Source organism: Pollicipes pollicipes, unplaced genomic scaffold (genome assembly GCF_011947565.3).
Source record: "Pollicipes pollicipes isolate AB1234 unplaced genomic scaffold, Ppol_2.1 Scaffold_5724;HRSCAF=6776_pilon_pilon_pilon, whole genome shotgun sequence".
In the NCBI taxonomy this organism is placed as follows: Eukaryota; Metazoa; Arthropoda; class Thecostraca; order Pollicipedomorpha; family Pollicipedidae; genus Pollicipes; species Pollicipes pollicipes.
This window is the reverse complement of record NW_023596746.1, coordinates 18885539-18907651: the sequence shown is the minus strand read 5'-3', so window position 1 is coordinate 18907651 and position 22113 is coordinate 18885539. Positions and strand designations below refer to the sequence as shown.

Here is a 22113-nt window from a genome sequence, read left to right as displayed (position 1 = left end):
GGTGACGCACCACCCCGAGTCGTGATCGTTCCCCTCACTCAGACATGAGTCATCGCCCCACTCTCCTTACATGCTGACACACGGTGCCGGGCATGGTTCACCGCTACACCCACCCATGATCTTTCAAAGATCATACACTCACACCAACGTTTCATACTATCCAATCACTCGACACACCATAAAGTTGCCTCGGTTGCCGGCGCACACGCTGGCTGCGTCGCAGCGGCATCGTCGCAACTTCTTCCTCTGGCTGCTCAGGACAGGCCAGGATGCCCACCGGTTCCGTCCCAGTCGCCGTTGATGCGATCTGCGGCAGATCCCTTAGGTCGCAGCCAACAGCCATCTTCCATCACGTCGCCATCCGGCGTCCCGACCGATCGCGCAGTCTCCGGGTCAGCATCACGGGCCGCGCGCCGGGTCTGCAGCTGGCTGCTCCAACGCTCCACCGGCCGCGGGAGGCTGCTCCACCGCTCCACCGGTCGCGGGAGGCTGCTCCACCAGCCGCGGGAGGCTGCTCCACCGTTCCACCGGCCGCGGGAGGCTGCTCTTCCGCTCCACCGGCCGCGGAAGGCTGCTCCACCGCTCCACCGGCCGCGCGAGGCTGCTGTACCGCTCCACCGGCCGCTAATCGTAGCCACTCTCACCGTCCGCGGTGTCTATTGTTCGCAGCGGCCAGCGTACACGAGCGCGTCCGTGCAGCCCGCGTCCACCAGCACCCCGACCATTCGGCCGTTCACCCCCAGCCAGGTGATGGGCAACGCGCCCCTCAATGGCGGGGAGACGGCGCTCGCGCTGACGCGGTGTCCCCCGGCTCGCTTCCCGTCCGACGCCGCGGGCAGGCGACGGCGACGTGGCCCGACTCACCGCACGTCCAGCAGCGTCGCAGTGGGCATCTCGCCAAGCGCGTCGTCGGGGCTCGTGGAGGCGCCTCTGCACGCGCCACGGCCGCTGCCACAGCGATGCGTCCATCGCTGAGCACCGCTCGTGCCCGTGCGAGAACGCTCATTAGGTCCAGCGCCTCCGCGCGGGTGCCGGCCCGGGTCGTATTGCGGACTTTGTCACACCGCCTGCAGCCGCTGCCGGGGATCTCGGGTATTCTGGCCGAAATAGCCTGTATTCCATGATGAAAAGAATTCTCGGTCGGACTGCCTCACACGCAGCGGTGATCTGCCGCACACGACGCCGACAGGGAGAGACCCACCCCACACGCCCAAGCAGCACCTCTTGTACTTCTTCCAAGGCTCATCCCCGCAACACGACCTGCGAGCGACTGGCCGGCGCCACCGTGACGCACCGCCCCGAGCCGTGATTGTTACCCTCACACAGACATGATTCATCTCCCCACTCGCCTTACATGCTCAAACACGGTCCCGGGGCATGGTCTACCGCTACATACCCTTTTACTATCAGGGGACCCTTTGTCAATCCTGTGCCCCCCCCCCCCCCTCTTTGCCAGGGCCCTGGCTGCGCCCCTAGATGAGGCCTACAGAGGGTTCGGGCGGCCCATCGGAACAGACTATCAAAGGCCCGGTTGAAGGGCATAAGGGCCCGCAGGATTGATACAGAGGTCACATTAAGAATCGCGGTCCATAGGGTCGCGACCTGAAATATCAGTTAGAGGTCCTCTTGTCATGTTTGATGCCACCTAAGACAATGCGAGTGTCCAACCTGACCAAAGACCACGAACATCAAACAGTTGGCTACCTGTCAGTCTGAACTCTGGAGGCTCCTTTTCCAAGCAAGAGCAAGATCCAGGGCCACAATTTGCATTGGTCTGGGTTCATGAAACAGGTGGTTGGGGCCCTTTTGTCAGCCAGGGGCCCACAGTGCATAACGGGGAATCATATTCGGCTAGTGGCCCCTAGTTGGTCATGGGCTTTGAGGAGGTCCGAAGAGGAATCGGAGGGCCCCTCGGGACCTAATATCAATGGCCCAATGGTTTCGGACCCGGCCCCCGACCCGTAGTACCACGACCTAAAACGTGAAGTCAGAGGGCTTCTATTAGGCCCTTCTTACTGGGGTTCGCTATCCCTATTATAGAGGGTTTCGACACGGAGCGAAACAATTGGCTCCATGTCCGTCTGAGCCCTTGGGACCCATTTCCCAAGCAGAAAGGAGGCCAGGACTCGTAAATTGCAATGTCTGGGGTCCCTGACACAATGAGGGTGTCTCGTGTTGGTCAGGGGCCACAGTGCCTAACAGGGGTCGTGTAGCGGCAAGTGGCCCGAGTCGGTCGGGAGCGGCATTTGAGGGAGCCCGAAAAAGGGATCGAAGGGTGTCCTAAGGACATTGATCAAGGGCCCGATGGAAAGGCTAGGGGCTGGCTGGCTGTAGGTCACATCAAGGACCTCCGCCCGAAGGGCCATGATCTCAAATGTCAGTTAGGGAGCCTCTTGCAACGATTGGAGACCCCTGTGAGAGAGCATTTCTCTGTTTCCGCGAGGGATCACCAACACCGAACAGTCGGTTCGGTGTCGGTCTGGGGGCTCATTTCTCAAGCAGCTGCTTGAGCCTGCGTGTCCGGATGTGTCCCCAGGGACACAGCCGGGCCCGCGATTTACATTGGTCGGGGCCCCTGTAACAATGCAGGGCTCCTGTATAGTTCAGGGGTCCACATCGTCGAACAAGGTATTCTGTATCAACAAGGGGCCTCGAGTCAGTCGGAGAAAGATGTGCTCAACAGGGACGGGGTCTGAACCCCAAATGACAGAGGCTTCTCGCGTTGGTCGGGGACTCTCTGACAATCAAAAGAGACATGAAAGCTTATAATGGCTCACATTAAGGCAATGGAAGCGTGCTGTGCCAGTCAAGGTCCCCAGTGCCGTGGGACCTCCAACCCAAATCCAGCAGGGGCCGGTTAAGCTGAAGTGGGGTTTATGTGACAGTTATTGGACCACCTGCGGCGATCAGAATGTCGTTGCGCCAATGAAGGTTCCTGTGTCAATCCGGAGTCAGCTGCGGTCTGCGCAGGTCAGAAGGCCTCCCGCGCCAGGGAAGGGGGGGGGGGACCAATGTAATATGCTGTATCTCTCTAAGGGCCTTCGGATCGGCCAGGGGATCCGCCCCGTGTCGCCAGGATGGCTGCTGGAAGACAACCAGCGGTGGGACGGAATGGCCCTCCGGCCCTTGACCGGGAACAAAAATGCACCTCCTAATGTTATACTCAAGGGGTACTCATCCCCTCAAGAAAGAGATAAACCGTCTCGTTAAAGCTGAACAGTGTGGGTCGAAATGAGTTGAAAAACGAATTAGGTCCTTGAGCCTGCGCGCCCGCAATCTCGGAAGCAAGGATAGCGATGGTCTGGGTTGCAGTTTCCTTAAAAATGAACGGCTTTGGGCCCTGTAAGTAACACCAGGCGGCTGTTGCCGTGCACGAAAGCCATCTTCGTGGACTAATGGTTCCGAAAGTCTTAGAAAACTAATTCGTAACATTAAAAAATAAGGCTGGATATATCTTCTTTACAACTTTCAGGTAGTTCTCTGGGCAGATAAACAGCTAGAGCAACACCATAAAAGTAGAGAAAACGTTTACCTCTCCAATTCTTACACCAGATTCCAGCACCACGAAGTAGTGCTGAAAAGGCCAATGCAAATCTACTAATCGTCAACCTAAAAATCGTAGTGAAAATCGTCAACCTAAAAATCGCCTAGGTGAAATATACGCTCGGCTACCTTCTAGAGACTCATTTCAAGTCCTAAGGCATTGGAAGGCATTTCTTTCAAATGTGGCATAATTTTCGTCCACCCATTGGCTTCAATTTACTATTACCGCAGGGCGGACGCTGTGTGGCTCTGGAGACTGCAACACCTGGCGTCGAGATTTTTCCTAAGATTTGCGAGCCCGTGCGCTCAAAACTACGTTACATAATTTATATCACCTTCGAATTCTTACTGAATGCTGAATATTTCTAACAAACATTACTTTGCCATGCCAGTACAAATTGTTCACCCATTTCTATCTGAATTTTCGGGGTCCTTAATATGTCTGCGCGGCTCACATAAGATTCTGACCATGCTTGCGAGCTCTTTCCGTTTGTAAAGAATTTGTAATTTACCATTGTAAAACGGAGAGTGCCGATGATTGATTTCATGTAGTCACTTAACGCACGATTTATTTCTTCAGTTGGTCGGCTATGAAATTCAGGCAACATTGATCTCGCAATAGCTGCTGGCTCCTATTCCAGTTGCAGAAGGTAAACATGAAAAGTATAAAAGCCTGCCCTCGTCAACGAATGGGACACATTCGGTGATTTTTGGGCTAGGGGGATTTTACTATCAATGACTCTTTGTCAACCCTGTGTCCCTCCCTTGCCAATGCCCTGGCTGCGCACCTGCACTGAAATAAAGAGGCCCACTGGTTTTGGGAGTCCTTCGTTAAGTCTTTGCCCCCCAATCCAAAATTATCATACGCTCCCCTGACACCCATTCACTATCGTAGCACCTGGGCGACGCTACCTTCAGTTGCCGACTACAAAATTTTCACACGAACTGTATATTTATCCCACATTGCATATCTATTGTATTTGTAATATAATACCGCAGTTTTTGCACCGAACTTCGTGTTACCCGGTCTCTATTGCCCTGAGTGGATAAAGCCATATGTTGACTTGAGATGAAAATCTGGCGTTGGGGTGCCATCAACGGGCAGGAACCAAAATGAATATTCCCTGTCATGCTATGAAGCGGCAGATATCAAAACTTATTTTAGACGTCGTGATCTTTATATGTCATGCGCATCGTACATCTGAAGTTTGGACGTTGCGAGCTATGAACTCATCCAGTGGGCACAGAATTGGACGCATTTTGGCTGTCATGAACGCTGGATGTTGCGATGTTGAACTCTATGAACACCGGACGCTGTGATCTTGGGCACTTCAATTGCTCCTCTTAAATGATTGATGGCGCCATGGCCACAACCATAGCGATCACCATCCAGCTGACTACACCAGCTGACTGCGGCATAGCAACATCCAGTATCAGCTGATTTCGTCGCGACCTTGATCAAATAAGCAAGACTGGCGCCAGGGCGGTAGAACACCGAAGGTGGAAGCTGAGGCGGGAGCGGCTGCTCGTTTATAAAGCGTACGTTTATTGGGGGAAGGACGGACCATTGAGGTCGGACGGTATTTTAGTGCATAATGACTGGTTGGTGTTGTTGGCGATATCCTTGATGGCTAAGGTCCGGGAGTTGTGGGGCTAAATTATGTCCAGAAAATGAGTGAGAATCCTGCTATGGTCGCCACAGTGATCACACAATTTCCATACATCTGTCATGTGTTAAATGAACTCAGCCTATGTCACATGATAGAGAAGAATTCGGACAAGGCTGGTTCAGATGTCCGCACTTGTCAAGAAGTCCATCTTGTTTATCTTTGTGAGCTCAACACCATATCAGGTTCTAGCATTTTTCTTACTTTTGGGCTTTGTCAAGCATGATTAAATCACATAAATACAAGCAAAATTTGCAGTTGAAAGCCTATTATATCACTGCAATATCTGGACTTTGGGTGTTTCTATGCATATTGCATAATAATAACCCAAATTCCACCTTTAAAACTCAATGATCATGTATGGCTGTCATGGCCTGGTATGCTTTGAATGCAGGGAGCAGTGGTGTGAGAATTGACAAAACAGGTGAACTCAGTAGAAATTAAGATACAAATTATGTCTGCCTGCTTCTATAGCCCAAAGGCCTGACATGGTCACACTTTTGTATGCATCATGTGCCCTACATTTAGCTGCATTGGCAAGCAATCAGTTTTTGGCCCATCTCTGATCTTTCCATCTTCTTTTGTATCAAATCCATCTTTTACCCCTCTATGATCTTGATACATTAGATTAGATTTGGTGGTGTGAGATTGCAATTACTGTATATTGGGTACAGCATGCCACAACTTAATTGCTCTCTAATTATTTTTGCTGTTAAATACTTATGAATATCAGGTCTATACATGCACTCAGGTGCATGGCTAGCTGCACCTATAAATAATGCATTTCAAATAGCATCTGAAATTTGGTTTGAATGCAATGCATGTTAAGACACAAGCAGCTTATTCCTTAAAGCCTTATTCCTCAGAGAAAAACCAGGAGAATGAACATGCAGATGCTTGGCTATTTTGGCAGTAGTGAATTGTGTTATGCTCTTCATTTTAATAAAAGCATGTTGCTGAAATATCAACACATGTATATCTTCATTCTCCTAGTGTTTTCAAAGAATAAAGCTATTATTATGGTCTTATGTATCTGAATGTTTTTTGCAAATGCACTAAACAATTGATCCAATGCATGTTAAGCAAATATAACTATGCTTTAGAAATATATCTCTCATTGAGTGATTGATGGATAAATGGCTCCTGAATTATTGTATTGGTTCAAAAATTTGACATCTAACTGTTCACCAGTCTTGCCATGAGTGATGGTTTCCAAGGTATCCTGATATTTGCTGGCATGTGTAGTATTTTTTGCATTTATTTAGGTACTTTTTACATAAGTTGCTTGGTGCATTAGGGAGGAACATTATTCACATGATAAGGCAGTGTTATTAGCCTTTTTCATGGAAAAAACCAAAAGAATAGAGATGTGGTTAGGTTGCTATTTTAGCTGCATGCCTTTTATAAAAACAATAGCAGAAGTGAGTGCCAAGTTGCCTGCAGATGGTCCTACTTGATTTCTCAGTTTTTTTTAGCAGCAAACCACAGCTTTACAGGACAGTAGCACTCATTAGATTTAACAAAGAATGATTGCTAGTCATTACCACAATGCAGTGTGTATCTAATAGTTAGAATGTGCAAACATATGTGTACATGCACACAAATTCAAGCAACTAGGCATCACACATCACGCTTCATCCAAACATGCAAGTGAGTTGAACTTAACACTAAACAGGCATCATGCATCACCCATCAAACATGCATGCAAATGATTTCAATTGAACAGGCATCACACATCAGGCATCAGGCATCACTTACACATATAAATGATTCTAAGCTGGCACACATCACACATACAGGTGCATATCACATTTGCATAATTGGCGATGACAAGCCCTGTATGTTAAAACTTGGTTGCAAATGTTTTATGATAATATATTAACTTGTTTTCCTGTCTGGATGGTCCTGTGCCCTGTAGATGATTTTGAGTGGTAAGGGGGGCATAGGGTCCATACTTCCCTCAATTTCAGCCTGGGCATGTTTTGTCCAAAAAATGGTCACTGAAAAGATTTTCCCTGTTTTGTTTTTAGCATCTCACAGGTTTTTAATATATCTTATTTAATTAATTTATAATTTAATTATATCTTGAACGAATAGGGTGCATGGACTCCCCAATATAGACTATGTTCTCCCCTGTTTTTCACACAGTTTACACTTGATTTCATAAACCATGTTTTTTGCGTACAAACGACGAACCCAGAACTGCATTAATGACATCTGTCGCCACCCGCACACTTAGGCTTCTAGATGGAAGATTTCACCAGAGACTTTTTAAGCTTATTGTCGTTTTTCCAGCTATGTGTATGCTCAGTTTTGATTTTTCAGTTTTGATTTGACTTTCCACCCCCTGTATGCTCCTTCATAAAAGCTAGATTTGGATGCAGGTTGTTCATGAACTCTAAAAACTCTAAGGGCGCACTGTCCGTGCGTCCATACCCCAGCATGATCGTCGATGTATCTAGTTAGAAAGTTAGTTTTAATGGGCTGGCGGTCCAGGTCTTCGTTTCAAATCGGCCTAAAAATATTATCGTCAGAGGAGGCGCGCATGGGTTGCCCATTGCTATTTTCAATTTTTGTTGGTAGAAGTCATCTCCGAACGAGGAACATTATCCCGGAGTCAGTGTTCGAAAAGATCGCAGATATCCTAAGATATAAAAGATATGTTCATTGCCGTTTGGTAAGTTATTACGGAAATTTCGTTAAGAACTTTCCGGAACCTTCCAGTAATGAAGTAGAAGTCAGCTACAGAAATTGAAGGATGACGTACCGCGCGCGTTCAAAAACCATGCAGGAGGCAAGCTTAATGTCACTGCAGATGAGCGGAGCTTTATCAGGACCTCAGCAGAAATGATGATATCATAATTACACAGAGTGATAACAGTGCCCCTTAGGCCTGTCATATCTGCGTGCGGTGGTCGTACGGAAAAAACTTCATTTTTTGAGAAAGTACTCAACCAATTCTTGAGGTTTGTTCCCACTCATCTTTGGGACACCAAAGACTTTTTAAAAAGGGCTTCTAATCAATCACAGGCAGGAGCCCTACCAGAAGGAAGCATTTTCTTCAGTGTAGATGTTGTCAATTTATATAACAATATACCAGTGAATGGGGCTATCGCTGCCGTGAAAACTAGCGTAGACAAACATTTTCATGAAGTTGATGCTTTCGGTCTATCAAAAGAGGATACCTGCGGTCTTTTGGAACAGTGTCTCCAAGATAATGGTTCTCGTTCGGAGGTGACTTCTATCGACAAAAAGCTTGAACAGCAATGGGGAACCCATGCGCTCCTACGCCGATCATATTTTAGACCAATTTGAAGCGAAGGCCCTGGCTGCCAGCCCATTAAAACCAGCTTTCTAGCTAGATGCATCGCCAATTATGCTGGGGTATGGACGCACGGACAGCGTGCCCTTAACGAGGTTTTGGAGTTCATGAACAACCAGCATTCAAATCTAGTTTTTGCGGTGGAGCATACAGGGGGCAGAAAGGAGGTCCCATCTTTGGATACGCTAGTGGGGATGGAGAGGAGGAACAACCGCACGACGTTAGAAACGGAGCTCTTTATCAAGGCCACCAATCTGGTATCATTCTACACTGCGAATCTGCGCATCTAACTTCCACTAAGCACAGCATAATTCGTGACGTGCTCCATAGGACTCTTAACAGCTCGCAAGTGCATCCAAATGACAGAAGCTGTAGAGCAAAACTAGGGTCCCCACAAGTGATCAGCTGCTGTTGATAAAGTGGTAGTCACATTCCACAACAGCCCATAAGCATCAAGAAAACATTGACTGGGAATGGCTAGAAGGACACAGAGCCTGCTGTGGGGCTAAATTAGCTTTAACACAGCAGAGAACTTGGCTCCCTGAGTAAAACACCATCAGGAACTGCCTGCCCACCAAATATAGGCACTCATTGTGACTGGAGGATGATGAACCAATGTTGCTTGGGCAGCAGTCCCAACTACCATGTGGGTATCTTATCCAAATTATGGAAATTTTTGAAAACAGGGTATTGTATATTCTCACATTACTAGTAAACTACAGGGCTCATGCAAACCTCTCATACCGTTTCAGCTTATGACATGATCCAACTGGTTTGGCACTTTTCAAAGCTCTGCCCACAGGAGCCGGGATTGTGCCTTGGATCGAGCGCGATGTTTACCGTCCTCTGTCCGAGTGACCTCCCGTTCTGGTCTCGGCCCGTCCCGTGAGCGGCCATACCCGGCCGTGTCTCTGCACGCCTTCGCTCACTCACAGGCGCGAGAGCGGTGCCGGTCGGTAGGCGGCGGCCACACCCGGCCGTGTCCCTCTACACGCCTTCGCTCGCGCACAGGCGCGAGAGCGGTACCGGTCGGTAGGCGGCGGCTACACTCGGCCGTGTCCCTCTACACGCCTTCGCTCGCGCACAGGCGCGAGAGCGGTACCGGCCGGTGGGCGGCGGCCACACCCGGCCGTGTCCCTCTACACGCCTTCTCTCGCGCACAGACGCGAGAGCGGTACCGGTCGGTAGGCGGCGGCTACACGCGGCCGTGTCCCTCTACACGCCTTCGCGCACGCACAGGCGCGAGAGCGGTGCCGGTCGGTAGGCGGCGGCCACACCCGGCCGTGTCCCTCTGCACGCCCTCGCTTGCGCACAGGCGCGAGAGCGGTGCCGGTCGGTAGGCGGCGGCCACACTCGGGTCAGGCGGACACGGCGTCCCTTCGTCGTCGCCCCGTGGTGTGTGTCTGACGTGACGTGTGCCCAGACGCTAAGTTCGGTGCATCAGCTGGTTAGAGCGCCTGCCTTCTGGTCCACCCACCCGTGGCAGGTGGGTTCGAATCGCTTCAGGCGCTCGCTATTTGTCATTGACAGGTAAAACCTGCGGCCGGTGGCAGAGGCCGTGCTGAAGGTCAGTTGACGTCAGAGGGTAGGACGAACCGTGCCGATCAGTGGGGCACATTAAACTTTTGCCACATAATTCTGCTGTTGCCTAGGATTGCGCGATCGGATAGTAGGAGGTCAGGGCTAACACAACAAGCACCGCTTACCGTGAGCTCTGATTCCTGGGATTCATCCATTCAGAAGGTTCGGGTCAACTCTTCAAACAAAACACAAATAGGTATTTACGACTGGAAGTCGCGCCACGTGAGCGTTTTCGACGGTTGACGCCGGCGGTTCCCACAAGTGAGCCCCTGTTCTCAGATGGGAGCGGAGCGCCGCTCGGCTGACGAGGCGGCCCGCCACCCATGACGTCCGTCCGGCTGGCGGCCTCCTACCCGGACACGATGAGCTGGGCCGAGGCGGCGCTGCAGCGCTACCAGCGCCAGATGGGCGCGCTCGAGATGCCCGAGTGGGAGCAGACGGTGGAGCGGCGCAGCGCGCGCAGCTACGGCGGCGTGCCGCGCAAGTCCACCAAGCCGGCCATCGGCCTCATCGACCTTGACCTGGTCAGAGGTGAGGCGCGCTGCGGGCCGGGGCCGGGGCCAGCCCTTGCAGGTTAACTGAATGGGGCGGCCTGGGACGCTGGCCGCCGTCGGTCTGTTTCGGACCCTAGATGTCGGGTTCTGAATGTCAGGTCCTCATGTCGGGTCCTCACGTTGGGTCCTCAAGCTGGTCCTAAGGTTGGGTCCTCTAGTTGGATCCTCATGTTTGTGCCAAGTCCCGAAGATCGGACCCTCGCCACACGCCGTACAGCCTCAGACTTCGTGAGGGCCCGCTGAGTGAGCCAGGCTCTCGCGTGCTTGTGTGCTTTACGCCGTCTCTGCAGTATGGCCGCCTGTGCGGTGTGGCGATCGCGCGGCGCCAGCGCTCCGCCGCCGTGGGCCGGGGCACAGTCAACGATGCCGCCTGCCGTGTCCGCGGGGGACTGAGCCCGCGCGCCGCGCGCCGCCGCAGGTTCCACCTTCCCGAAGGCCAAGCCGCACCTGGGCATGTGGTACGCGGTGCGCCACGGTCTGCTGCGGGCCGCGCTGCTGCCGATCTATCGACGCTGGTGGCGCCGCCACGTCGGGCCGCGTCTCTTCCTGGCGCTGCTGGCCGCCTACCTGCTGTACGCCGCCCTGCTGGTGGTGCTCTGGGTCGGCGACCCGGCCTCCGCGCCGGTGAGTGAGGCGACGCCGCACGCCGGCTGCCACGGCGCCTCTCGCTGTGCACACAGTTCGTTCGCCGTGTGTTGGAGGTGGCGGTGAAAAGGGCTGCCTGAATGAAGGCTAGAGGTGTTTCATGCCTGTGTGCTGATCACGGCCGTTGTCTTATTGATGTCAGCCGGCCGGCAGTCCGTTGGTTTATTCCTGGTCTCAGTGAGCTGTTTAGCCACGGTCTCAGTGAGCCATTCAGCCACGGTTTCAATCAGCTATTGAGCCACGACCTCATTCAGCTACTCAGCCACGGTCTCAGTGAGCTGTTCAGCTACGGTTTCAGTCAGCTATTGAGCCACGACATCATTCAGCTTCTCAGCCACGGTCTCAGTGAGCTATTCAGCCACGGCCTCAGTCAGCTATTCAGCCACGGTTTCAGTCAGCTATTGGGCCACGACCTCATTCAGCTACTCAGCCAAGGTCTCAGCGAGCTATTCAGCCACGGTCTCAGCTATTCAGGCACGGTCTCAGTCAGCTATTCAGCCACGGTCTTAGTGAGCTGTTCAGCCACGGTCTCAGTGAGCTGTTCAGGCACGGTCGTAGTGAAATGGTCGGCCAGGGTCTCAGTGAGCTGTTCAGCCACGGTCTCAGTGAGCTGTTCAACCACGGTCGTGGTGAGCTGTTTGACTGTCCATTGCCGGTGACGGTTGTGGTGCCGTGTTGCGGAATGATACCTCCTACCTCGCGACCTTCGCCCCCGACCCTCCGCCACCACCGCAGAAGGTGTCGCCGGCCGAGCTGCTGACGCCGCTGCTGGTGGCCTGCGCACTGAGCATCCTCAAGTCGCAGATCGTGGCCTATAACGAGACGCACCTGTCCGGCTCCGGCGGCGCGGCTCCTGCCGGCCGGCTCAAGAGGCGCCGTCGCTCCCGCGCCTCCTCTGGTACGTGGCGACAGTCAGCCTGTTCTGTCGTGTTCCGCCCCCTATTGCTCTGTCCCACTAACCCCTGCGATGAGGAGGCCACTTTGCAGTTCGTGCCAGTTTGTGGGCCGTAACTTCGTTCGAGGAAAGGTCAGCTGAAGTCAGGCTTGAACCAACCAATAGTCCCCCACTTGTCGGCTCGTGCATTACCGAACTGCTTCACTTAAGGTGGAATGCATTAGTATTGGTCGGCTTTAGAATTGCTGGGAGTGGACAATATCACCAATGTACCGTCACGTACTGAATACGATTTCCTCTGCCAGGTGGCAACTCGAGCATGAGCGGCATTTTCTCGGTCGTCTCCAGTTCGCCCTCCAGGGATGGTAGGAGCGCCTACAATGCCGCCCCGATGCGGCGCGCATCCTCGGAGCCCACTCCGACGCCTTTCGTCGCGCCGCCGACGGGGCCGCCGCCCAGCAGCCCGACGCTGGTGGCGGCGGCGGCCGCCGCCGCGGCCGAGGACGGCCTGTTGTCCGCCGGAGATGACCCGCTCGCGCCGCCGGTGGCGCCCGCCGACGGTCGGCAGCGGTCACCGCCGCCGCCGTCGCCGGCCCGCTCCGCCTCGCAGGAGCCGAAGACCGGTCAGCGGCGGGGCCTGCCGGCGCGCTCTCTGTCGGCGGACAGCGCGGCGCCGCCGGCCACGCCGCCGGCCACGCCGCCGGCCGCGCAGCCGGCCGCGCCGCCGTCCGCGCCGCCGTCGGCCTCCGCGCGCCGCCGCAGCAGCCGCGAGCGGCGCGCCGCCGACCGTCGCGCCTCGCGCGCCAAACTGGTGCGCATCGCCGCGCTGCCCGAGACGGTGCGTTGCTACCACACCGACTCGACCGACTCCAAGTCGGGTGATGAGTTCGCCGAGCTCAGTCCCAGCTCGTCGACGTCGGCGCTCTCGAAGGCGGCGCCGTCGGCCGCTGGTGGCCCGCTGCTCGACCCGGACCCGTTCAGGTGGGGGCGCGAGGCGGGCGCCTCTGGCTCTGGCGTAGAGGTGGGCTGGTGTCCGGCCGGCGCCGGTGCAGCTGGGGCCGTTCGAAGTGGCGGTGCAGGCGGACAGGTGACCGCGTGTGCTGACCGCGGCGTGTGACGGGCACTGACAGGTCGTTTGTGTGGCCTGCTGTGGTGCGTTTGCAGAGCACCGGCTCCATGATGTAATTGCATCCATGGTCTGGTATTGTCAGTGCTACTTGCGAAAGGTACGTGAGTGCAGGTGCTCACGGCGATTGCGGACGTGTGCCGGTGGTGTGACCGTGTTCGGTGCCTGTCCGTGTGGCCGGCGGGGCCGCCGCGGCCTGCCCTGGCGCCTGACGCCCGGTCCCGCCGCCAGCTGCCGGCCGGGCACGGACAGCTCGGTGGCCGACGCCAGCTGCTCGGAGCGCCACCAGTCGGACGCCGACAGCCAGCCACACCGCTCCTATGTCAAGGTCAGCTGGTGTCGACCGCCGCCGCCCCCTGTGTGACCCACCCCGCGTGCCGTGCACCCATCCGCCGGGGCCGCCACCGCCGCCTGGGCCGTCATCGCCGCCGGCACCCGGTTGGCTAGCGCGGCTTTATGACAACCGCTGTAGTCGCGCGCTCACATGCACAACACACACACCTACCCAGCCACAGGCCGCCGCGCGCCGCCGGCCGGTCGACCCCGCGTCGCCAGCGGCCGCTCCAACCCGCGCCGCCCGCGGCCGCCGGCGCACGCTTGCTGTGGGCTAACCGCCTGCGGGCTGGGGCCGAGCACCGGCGCGCCTGAACCTGTGCCGCCGGTTGACAGGCGGCGCTGCGCCGTCTGGCCGTCGGCCGGCGGCGCTGCCGGCAGTGGACGGCGGCGCGCGCCCGGCCGCCGCGGCCGATCTCGTCGGCCGAAAGTGGCGCCAACGCGGCCGCACCCGACCAGCAGGTATCAGGGCTCGCCGCCCGCCCGCCACCCGCTGGCGAGTCGTTCGCTCTCAGTGCTGGGTATATCTCTGTCTCTCCTCTTGCCTTCTCCTGGACAGGTCTTTCTCTTGGGTCCATCGCTCTCCGCGACTTCGCTGTCTCCCTCTGTTGCACTGCCCGTGGGTGGCTGCCGGCCGACGCTTCTGCATGCTCTCGTCGCTCGCCAGCACTGGGGCTGCGCTTCGCTTCGGTTGTCCTCCCGGTGGAGGACCACAACACTGCGGCGGCACGTAGGTGGGTGGTAGAGCTGACGGTCGCGGCTGGCGACCCGTCTGCCGAGGCACGGCTTCGCCCCTCGCTCCCGTAGCGCCGTCACGCGCTCGCCACTGTGCCCCGGGCGTCTGCGTTTGTTGGATGTCGCCGTCTGCTCTGAATATCTGAATGTCGTCTTGTTATCGGATGTTTTCCTTTGTTAGGAGCGAAGCGATCAGCAGCTGCTGCTGCTTTTAGCCCAACCCGGTGTTGCCTTTCAAAGGGGATGTGCTTTTATTTGGGAAGTTAATTGATTGGTATTGTCGCTTTTTACCTCGAGCGTGACGGCGTCCTGAACATCTTCGGGTAGCTGCGGTGTTGCCGTCCATCGTAAGCCCTTTCGTCTGCTCCAGGTGTTGATGTACGCCATGAGTATTCGTGTACTTGAGTGTCATCGTCTTTCCCGAAGTCTTGCAGTCTTTCCAGAATGCCAACGTTTTCCGTGACAGTTACTGTCTCCCCTGGGTGCCGCCGTCTCTGCGAGTGTCATTGTGTTCTCTTGGTGTCTCCGTCTATCCGAGTGTCGCTGTCTGCCCTGGGTGCCACTAACTCTCCGAGTGCCACTGTTCCTGTTCCCTGAGTGTCGCTGTATTCCGTGGGCGTCGCCGTCCGCTCCTGGTCGCTGCCTTCGCCGTGTGTCCCTACGTCCCGAGTGGCGGCCACCGGTGTCCCGTCCCGTCCAGTGCCGAGCCTGAGCGTGTGCGCGCGCGCCGCAGACGTCCGGCTCGGACTCAGAGGCCAGCTACAGCTCCGGCGGCTCGGCCACGTCCGGCCAGCGCTCGGCCGCGGCCACCGGCTCCTTCGACAACCCGCTGCTAACGCCGAGCGCCTCGTCCGACCGCAGTCAGTGGGGCGCTCCGGCGGCGGCGGCGGCGGCGGCACCGGCCAGCGCCGGCCCCGTCGGCGGCCGGCCGCTCGGCCGCACGGGCTAGAGGCGCGGCACTCTTTACCCCTGGGGTATAGCCAGTCCTGGTGTTTTGTGTAGCTGGTCAAGGAATGCGGTAGCCAGATGGAGTACGTGGTTGGAAGACCACTAATGTATTTATTTTACCGAACAAGTATTTTGGCCTTGGTTAGAATAGCAAGTCCGGCGCTTGTTTCGAATGTGACAGTGATGATGAAAACTTGATGAAAACGATACTTTTATCAAAATGGCATGCGGGAAGCAATTAAAACAATGAAATGATAACATGCGCGGGGACAACATGCTTTACTCACAAAGATGACTCCTTTTTTGTAAGTACGATACCGCTTTATTCAACAAGTGTCGTAATACAGATTTTTACGTGGTGAGGCCCAATCTACTTTATCGAGATTGTACTGTTGCGGCTTTGTCTAAAAAACGAAGTAGCTTTCTCCGCTCTTCGCCCCCGTCTTACCAGACTGTCCGTGCCGGGCTCGCCGGGCGTGCGCAGCTCAACTGTCCGTGCCGAGCCCGCCGGGCGTGCGCAGCTCGACTGTCAGTGCCGGGCCCGCCGGGCGTGCGCAGCTCAACTGTCCGTGCCGGGCCCGCCGGGCGTGCGCAGCTCAACTGTCCGTGCTGGGCCCGCCGGGCGTGCGCAGCTCAGCGCGTGACATCGCGTGGCGCCGTGTGCCGCCAGCGGGCTGCACCATCTGGGAGGGCGTCGACGTGAAGAAGGTGGACCTGACCACGCTCGACATCTGCTCCGTCGTCGTCAACCGGGTCGAGTCCATGCCGCAGTCCACCGACTACCTCGTGTTCGGTGGGTGCCGCCGGGCGCGCCTCGGCCGGAGCAGAGCCGCTGGCGACGCCGGATGCAGCCTCGTGCTGTGATGTGCTGCCAGCCTGCCGTCTTGCGCCTTCACGGTGGGGGTTCTTGCGCGCGGCTGTGCGCTGGCGACGTGCGGCCTGGCGCTGCCCTCCGCGTGGTCTCTAGTACCGGATGGGAAAACGGTAAACGTCTAGAGCAGCGCCATGTTGAAGTCGCGGCGCCACAATGTACAGGATGGTCCAAGTGCTCCTGTGGGTTGGGTGATGGTCTGGGTGGCTGACCGTTGGTTGAATGACGGTCCAGTTGGTGGACCATCCCGATGACTTAGTTTAGAGGGTCTGCGCTCCGTTAGGTCAGAGCGCCTGCCTTCCGATCCACCCACCCATGGCGTGGTGGTTTCTAGTCGCTTTAGACGCTCGCTATTTGGCTTTGACAGGTATGGCCTTAGGCCATGCCTGTCTTAGGCTTAGGCATAGGCATTAGACCATAGGCATTCCTTAGGGACTGCACGATCGGGTGGGGGGGGGGAGAACTCGCACAAGCACTGCTTGGCATGAGCTCTGATGCCAGAAATCCATCCAGCCAAAAGGATCGGGCGAAACTTAAAAAAAAAAATAATATGCTCGTTTGGTGTCTCAGTCCGGCGGCCTGCAGCGCATGCCGCCGGGGGCGCTAGTGTCGACCTTGTCCTGCTTGATCGAACAGGCGTCATGCTAACCGTGCCCTGCCGGCCGGCTCGCCGAGCCGCCGGTGTTGACGGCAGGTCCGCTAACAGCCTTATCTCCTGACGGCGGGTCCGCTGACAGCCTGGTCTCCTGACGGCAGGTCCGCTGACAGCCTTGTCTCCTGACGGCAGGTCCGCTGACAGCCTGGTCTCCTGACGGCAGGTCCGCTGACAGCTTCGTCTCCTGACGGCAGGTCCGCTGACAACCTATCTCCTGACGGCAGGTCCGCCGACAGCCTGGTCTCCTGACGGCAGGTCCGCTGACAGCCTTGTCTTTTGACGGCAGGTCTGCTGACAGCCTTGTCTCGTGACGGCAGGTCTGCTGACGGCCTTGTCTTTTGACGGCAGGTCTGGCGATGGCGGCCCTGATCTCCCTGCTGCCCACGCTGTGCCGGCTGGGCGGCGCCAGCGCGCCGCTGGTGGTCCCCGGCTGGCGGGCCTCACTCTGCCCGGCCGCCGTGCTGAACGTCTCTCTGGAGGTGTCCCACCACCTGGCCACGCTGTCCGACGCCGCCTTCGGAGTCACCGGCCAGTGAGTAGCCGGACTGCAAGACTAGCCAACTCACCCAGACGGGCTGCTACCAGCCCGTCGCTGTTGCAATGATAATCCTCAGGCATAAGTCAGGCTGGAAAGTCCCGGATGCGAAAGAGTATAAAACTCGCTCCTACTTTTACTATCATACGTTATTTAAGCATTATCTGGACATTGTGCTGGCACTCCCTAGCAGCGGGATATGCTATCGCACCACGGGGGACCTGGACATGTGGCAACATGCGGTGCCACATGTTACCTACAACAGTTGCCACACTTTTGATAAGGCTGCTTAACGGTGCCAGCGGAGCACTGCCTCCATCAGACCGCAGGGGGGGGGGGGGGGGGGGGGGGGGGGGGGCGGACCGCTCTGAGTCGGCGCGGCCGCTGGCAGGGAGCGGATGGTGACCGTCGGCTGCCTGCTGGTCACGCTGCTCGTCACTGGCCTGCTCTTCTTCCTGCTGAGCGTGGTGGAGCGCTCCTTCAAGCAGCGCCTGCTCTACGCCAAGTACTTCTGCTACCTGACGTCCGCCCGCAGAGCCAGGTCAGAGGGGACGGGAAGCCGGCGAGGCGCGGCGGCGCGTATGGCAGGCGATGCGAATGGACGGGCTGAGGGTTCACCAGAGTTTCGAAATGTATTGCTGGCCGGTGTAGCGGGTGTTGGAAAGGGGTGACCGAACGTCCAAATGAAGGACGCATGGGCTCTACTGGCGTACCAAATCTCAGCTTATATTGCAGATGTTTGACTTCTTTGTGTTGTGGCACACCTGAAGTGTTAATATTTGGTTACTCTGTGCGAGATAGCGTTACAAAGAGGGCTGACGCGTTAGGGGCTGTCGAGACCCGCCGTCTCTTGCCTGCGGCCCGTAGCTCTTGCCTTGCGTGCTCGGGCCGGCTGTCGGCCGTAGCTGTGCGGTGCCGGCGGGCTGGCGTGATGTCGACGGTTGCTTGCGGCAGGAAGTTCGAGCTGCCGCACTTCCGCCTGAAGAAGGTGCGCAACATCAAGACTTGGCTGTCAGTGCGCTCCTGCCTGAAGGTCAGCGCCGGGCACGGGTGTGCAGCTCGGCGATGAGCGCCAGCGGCGGTACCGCTGACTGCCTCCCGCTGACCCGGTACCGTCTGGTGACTGTGTTCTGGTGGTCTGGCGCCATTTGCTGGCTGTGACGCGGTGACTAGGTTGTCGCCGGTGGCACGCCACCACAATCGGCGGCGCCCCTACAACCTGTCTAGTTTGCCGCGATAGGCGCCTTTGTGGCCTGACTAGTCTGTCTCCTGTGCGGCGCTCCTGTGACCTGACTAGTCTGTCCCCTGTGCGGCGCCTCCGTGACCTGACGCCAGGTTTCCCCTGTGCGGCGCCCCTGTGACCTGACTAGTCTGTCCCCTGTGCGGCACCCCTGTGACCTGACTAGTCTGTCCCCTGTGCGGCACCCCTGTGACCTGACTAGTCTGTCACCTGTGCGGCACCCCTGTGACCTGACTAGTCTGTCCCCTGTGCGGCACCCCTGTGACCTGACTAGTCTGTCCCCTGTGCGGCACCCCTGTGACCTGACTAGTCTGTCCCCTGTGCGGGGCCTCTGTGACCTGACGCCAGGCGTTCCCTGTGCGGCGCCCCTGTGACCTGACGAGTCTGTCCCCTGCGCGGCACCCCTGTGACCTGACTAGTCTGTCCCCTGTGCGGCACCCCTGTGACCTGACTAGTCTGTCCCCTGTGCGGCACCCCTGTGACCGGACTAGTCTGTCCCCTGTGTGGCACCCCTGTGACCTGACTAGTCTGTCCCCTGTGCGGGGCCTCTGTGACCTGACGCCAGGCGTTCCCTGTGCGGCGCCCCTGTGACCTGACGAGTCTGTCCCCTGCGCGGCACCCCTGTGACCTGACTAGTCTGTCCCCTGTGCGGCACCCCCGTGACCTGACTAGTCTGTCCCCTGTGCGGCGCCCCTGTGATCTGACTAGTCTGTCCCCTGTGCGGCCCCCTGTGACCTGACGCCAGGTGTCCCCTGTGCGGCGCAGAAGCGCGGCCCCCAGCGGTCGATCGACACGATCGTCTCGTCCGCCTGCCTGACCACGGTCGTGCTGGTCACCTGCCTCTGCGTCGAACTGCTGGAGAACACCGACAGCCCGCGCATCGACTACTACCGCACCCAGCTGGTGGTCTGGTCAGTCCGCCGGCTCGGCGCGCCGCCGTGGTCTGTAGATTAACAGTTGCTAGACGTGGTTGGCTGTCACTACCCCGCGATGGCCGCCAGGGTCGCGGCGTTCGTGGCCGGTCGTCTTCGGTCGGGCCTGGTGACATGATGGCGGGTTGTGCGTACCTCGAGCGGGGCCAGGTCATTCCGATGGCGCGTCGACTGCGGACCGATGTCCGGCCTCTGGCCGCTCACCTGTGGCGTGGTGCCCTGCTGCGGACGGCTGCCAGCTGTACGTGCTGTTGAATGTGTGTGTGTGTGTGTGTGTGTGTGTGTGTGTGTGTGTGTGTGTGTGTGTGTGTGTGTGTGTGTGTGTGTGTGTGTGTGTGTGTGTGTGCGTGCGTGCGTGCGTGCGTGCGTGCGTGCGTGCGTGCGTGCGTGCGTGCGTGCGTGCGTGCGTGCGTGCGTGCGTGCGTGCGTGCGTGCCCTGCTGCGGACATGAGCATCAGCATTCAACTGTCAGCAGCACTGGGCGCCACGAGGAATCGACGGTCCCGACTTCCATGGCGCCGGCGTGCGGACCAGCCGTGCCGGGGCCGTAACCGTCGTCCGCACCTGGCGCTGCAGGTGCTTCTCGCTCGGGGTGTACCTGGTGCGGGTGATGTCGCTGGGCTCGTACATCAACCGCAAGTACCGCAACCTGTCGGTGGTGCTGACGGAGCAGATCAACCTCTACCTGCAGATCGAGCAGAAGCCGCACAAGAAGGAGCGCCTCGTGCTGGCCAACAACGTGCTCAAGCTGGCCTGCGATTTGCTGAAGGTGCGGCGCCGTCCCGCCGGCCTCACGGTGGCAGACGTCGGTGAAGGCGCGAGTTAGGCGCGGCCGCCGTCTTTCACGTTCACTTGCTGCGTTTTAGACGTTGCGTTTTGACGTCTGTTATCATGCCGCTGGCTTACTTCTTGTTGCTGTTTGCTGCAGCTTCCTTTGGCCCGCCGTTGTTCCGTGTGGTCCGCTAGACCAGGCGGGACGGGCTCTGCCGGCGCTTATGAGAATGTCTTCTACGGCGTACCTTGCCACTCTGTCAAGTAGACACCAGCCGGTGTGGTGCGGTTCAGGAAAACTCATGTCCTTGCTAAAACGCCTACGGGTCTCTGTCCTGTCGTTGGCGCGGGCCTGTCTGTGCTTGTCGACATCAGTCGGCGCGGCGGCTGCGCCGGACCCCGTCCATCCCGTCGGCCGAGCTGTTCGGTGTCGCCGCCACTCCTTCCCGTCGGATGACCGCCCAGTTGGCGCTCGCCCGCAGGAGCTGGAGAGTCCGTTCACCGTGCTGGGCTTCTCGGCCAACCCGTTCCTGTACAACGCCACCAAGGTGATCGTGCTGTCCGCCTGCAGCGGCGTCCTCTCAGACATGCTCGGCTTCAAGCTGAAACTGTACAAGATCAAACTCAAGTGAGGCCGCTCGCTGCCAAGTGGTGCGGTGAGGCTGGATCTGCCGGGCGGTGACTCGTGACTCGCTGCCGATTAGTGGGGGTGGGCCTGCCGGGCGGTGACTGGTGACTCGCTGCTGATTGGTGGGGTGGATCCGCCGGGCGGTGACTGGTGACTCGCCGCCGATTAGTGGCGGTGGGTCCGCCGGGCGGTGACTCGTGACTCGCTGCCGATTAGTGCGGGTGGGTCCGCCGGGTGGTGACTGGTGACTCGCTGCCGATTAGTGGGGGTGGGTCCGCCGGGCGGTGACTCGTGACTCGCTGCCGATTAGTGGGGGTGGGTCCGCCGGGCGGTGACTGGTGACTCGCTGCCGATTGGTGGGGGTGGGTCCGCCGAGCGGTGACTCGTGACTCGCTGCCGATTAGTGGGGTTGGGTCCGCCGGGCGGTGACTCGTGACTCGCTGCCAATTGTTGGGGATGGGTCCGCCGGGCGGTGACTCGTGACTCGCTGCCGATTGGTGGGGGTGGGTCCGCCGGGTGGTGACTCGTGACTCGCTGCCAGTTAGGAGGGGGGCCGTGGGTGGGTCCGCCGGACGGTGACTCGTGACTCGCTGCCGATCGGTGGGGATGGGTCCGCCGGGCGGTGACTCGTGACTCGCTGCCGATCGGTTGGGCTGGGTCCGCCGGGCGGTGACTCGTGACTCGCTGCCGATTGGTGGGGGTGGCTCCGCCGGGCAGTGACTCGTGACTCGTTGCCGATTGGTGGGGGTGGGTCCGCCGGGCGGTGACTCGTGACTCTCTGCCGATTGGTGGGGGTGGGTCCGCCGGGCGGTGACTCGTGACTCGCTGCCAATTGTTGGGGATGGGTCCGCCGGGCGGTGACTCGTGACTCGTTGCCGATTGGTGGGGGTGGGTCCGCCGGGCGGTGACTCGTGACTCGCTGCCGATTGGTGGGGGTGGGCCCGCCGAGTGGTGACTCGTGACTCGCTGCCGATCGGTTGGGCTGGGTCCGCCGGGCAGTGACTCGTGACTCGCTGCCGATCGGTTGGGCTGGGTCCGCCAGGCAGTGACTCGTGACTCGCTGCCGATTGGTGGGGGTGGGTCCGCCGGGCGGTGACTCGTGACTCGCTGCCGATTGGTGGGGGTGGGTCCG

The 22113-nt window shown here is 58.0% G+C and overlaps 1 protein-coding gene across 1 annotated transcript; it reads left to right on the top strand.

The window, feature by feature from the left end:
• The first annotated feature begins 5042 nt into the window (after window positions 1-5042).
• On the top strand, window positions 5043-21929 carry phtf (putative homeodomain transcription factor). The gene is made up of 13 exons (XM_037226224.1): window positions 5043-5082; window positions 10393-10644; window positions 11086-11291; window positions 12980-13188; window positions 13565-13661; window positions 15135-15261; window positions 16020-16142; window positions 17224-17407; window positions 17802-17951; window positions 18365-18443; window positions 19416-19561; window positions 20159-20351; window positions 20836-21929. The coding sequence occupies exons 2-13, from the start codon at window positions 10437-10439 to the stop codon at window positions 20983-20985; spliced, it is 1872 nt and encodes a 623-aa protein (XP_037082119.1). The 5' UTR covers window positions 5043-5082; window positions 10393-10436; the 3' UTR covers window positions 20986-21929.
• Window positions 21930-22113: the final 184 nt, after the last annotated feature.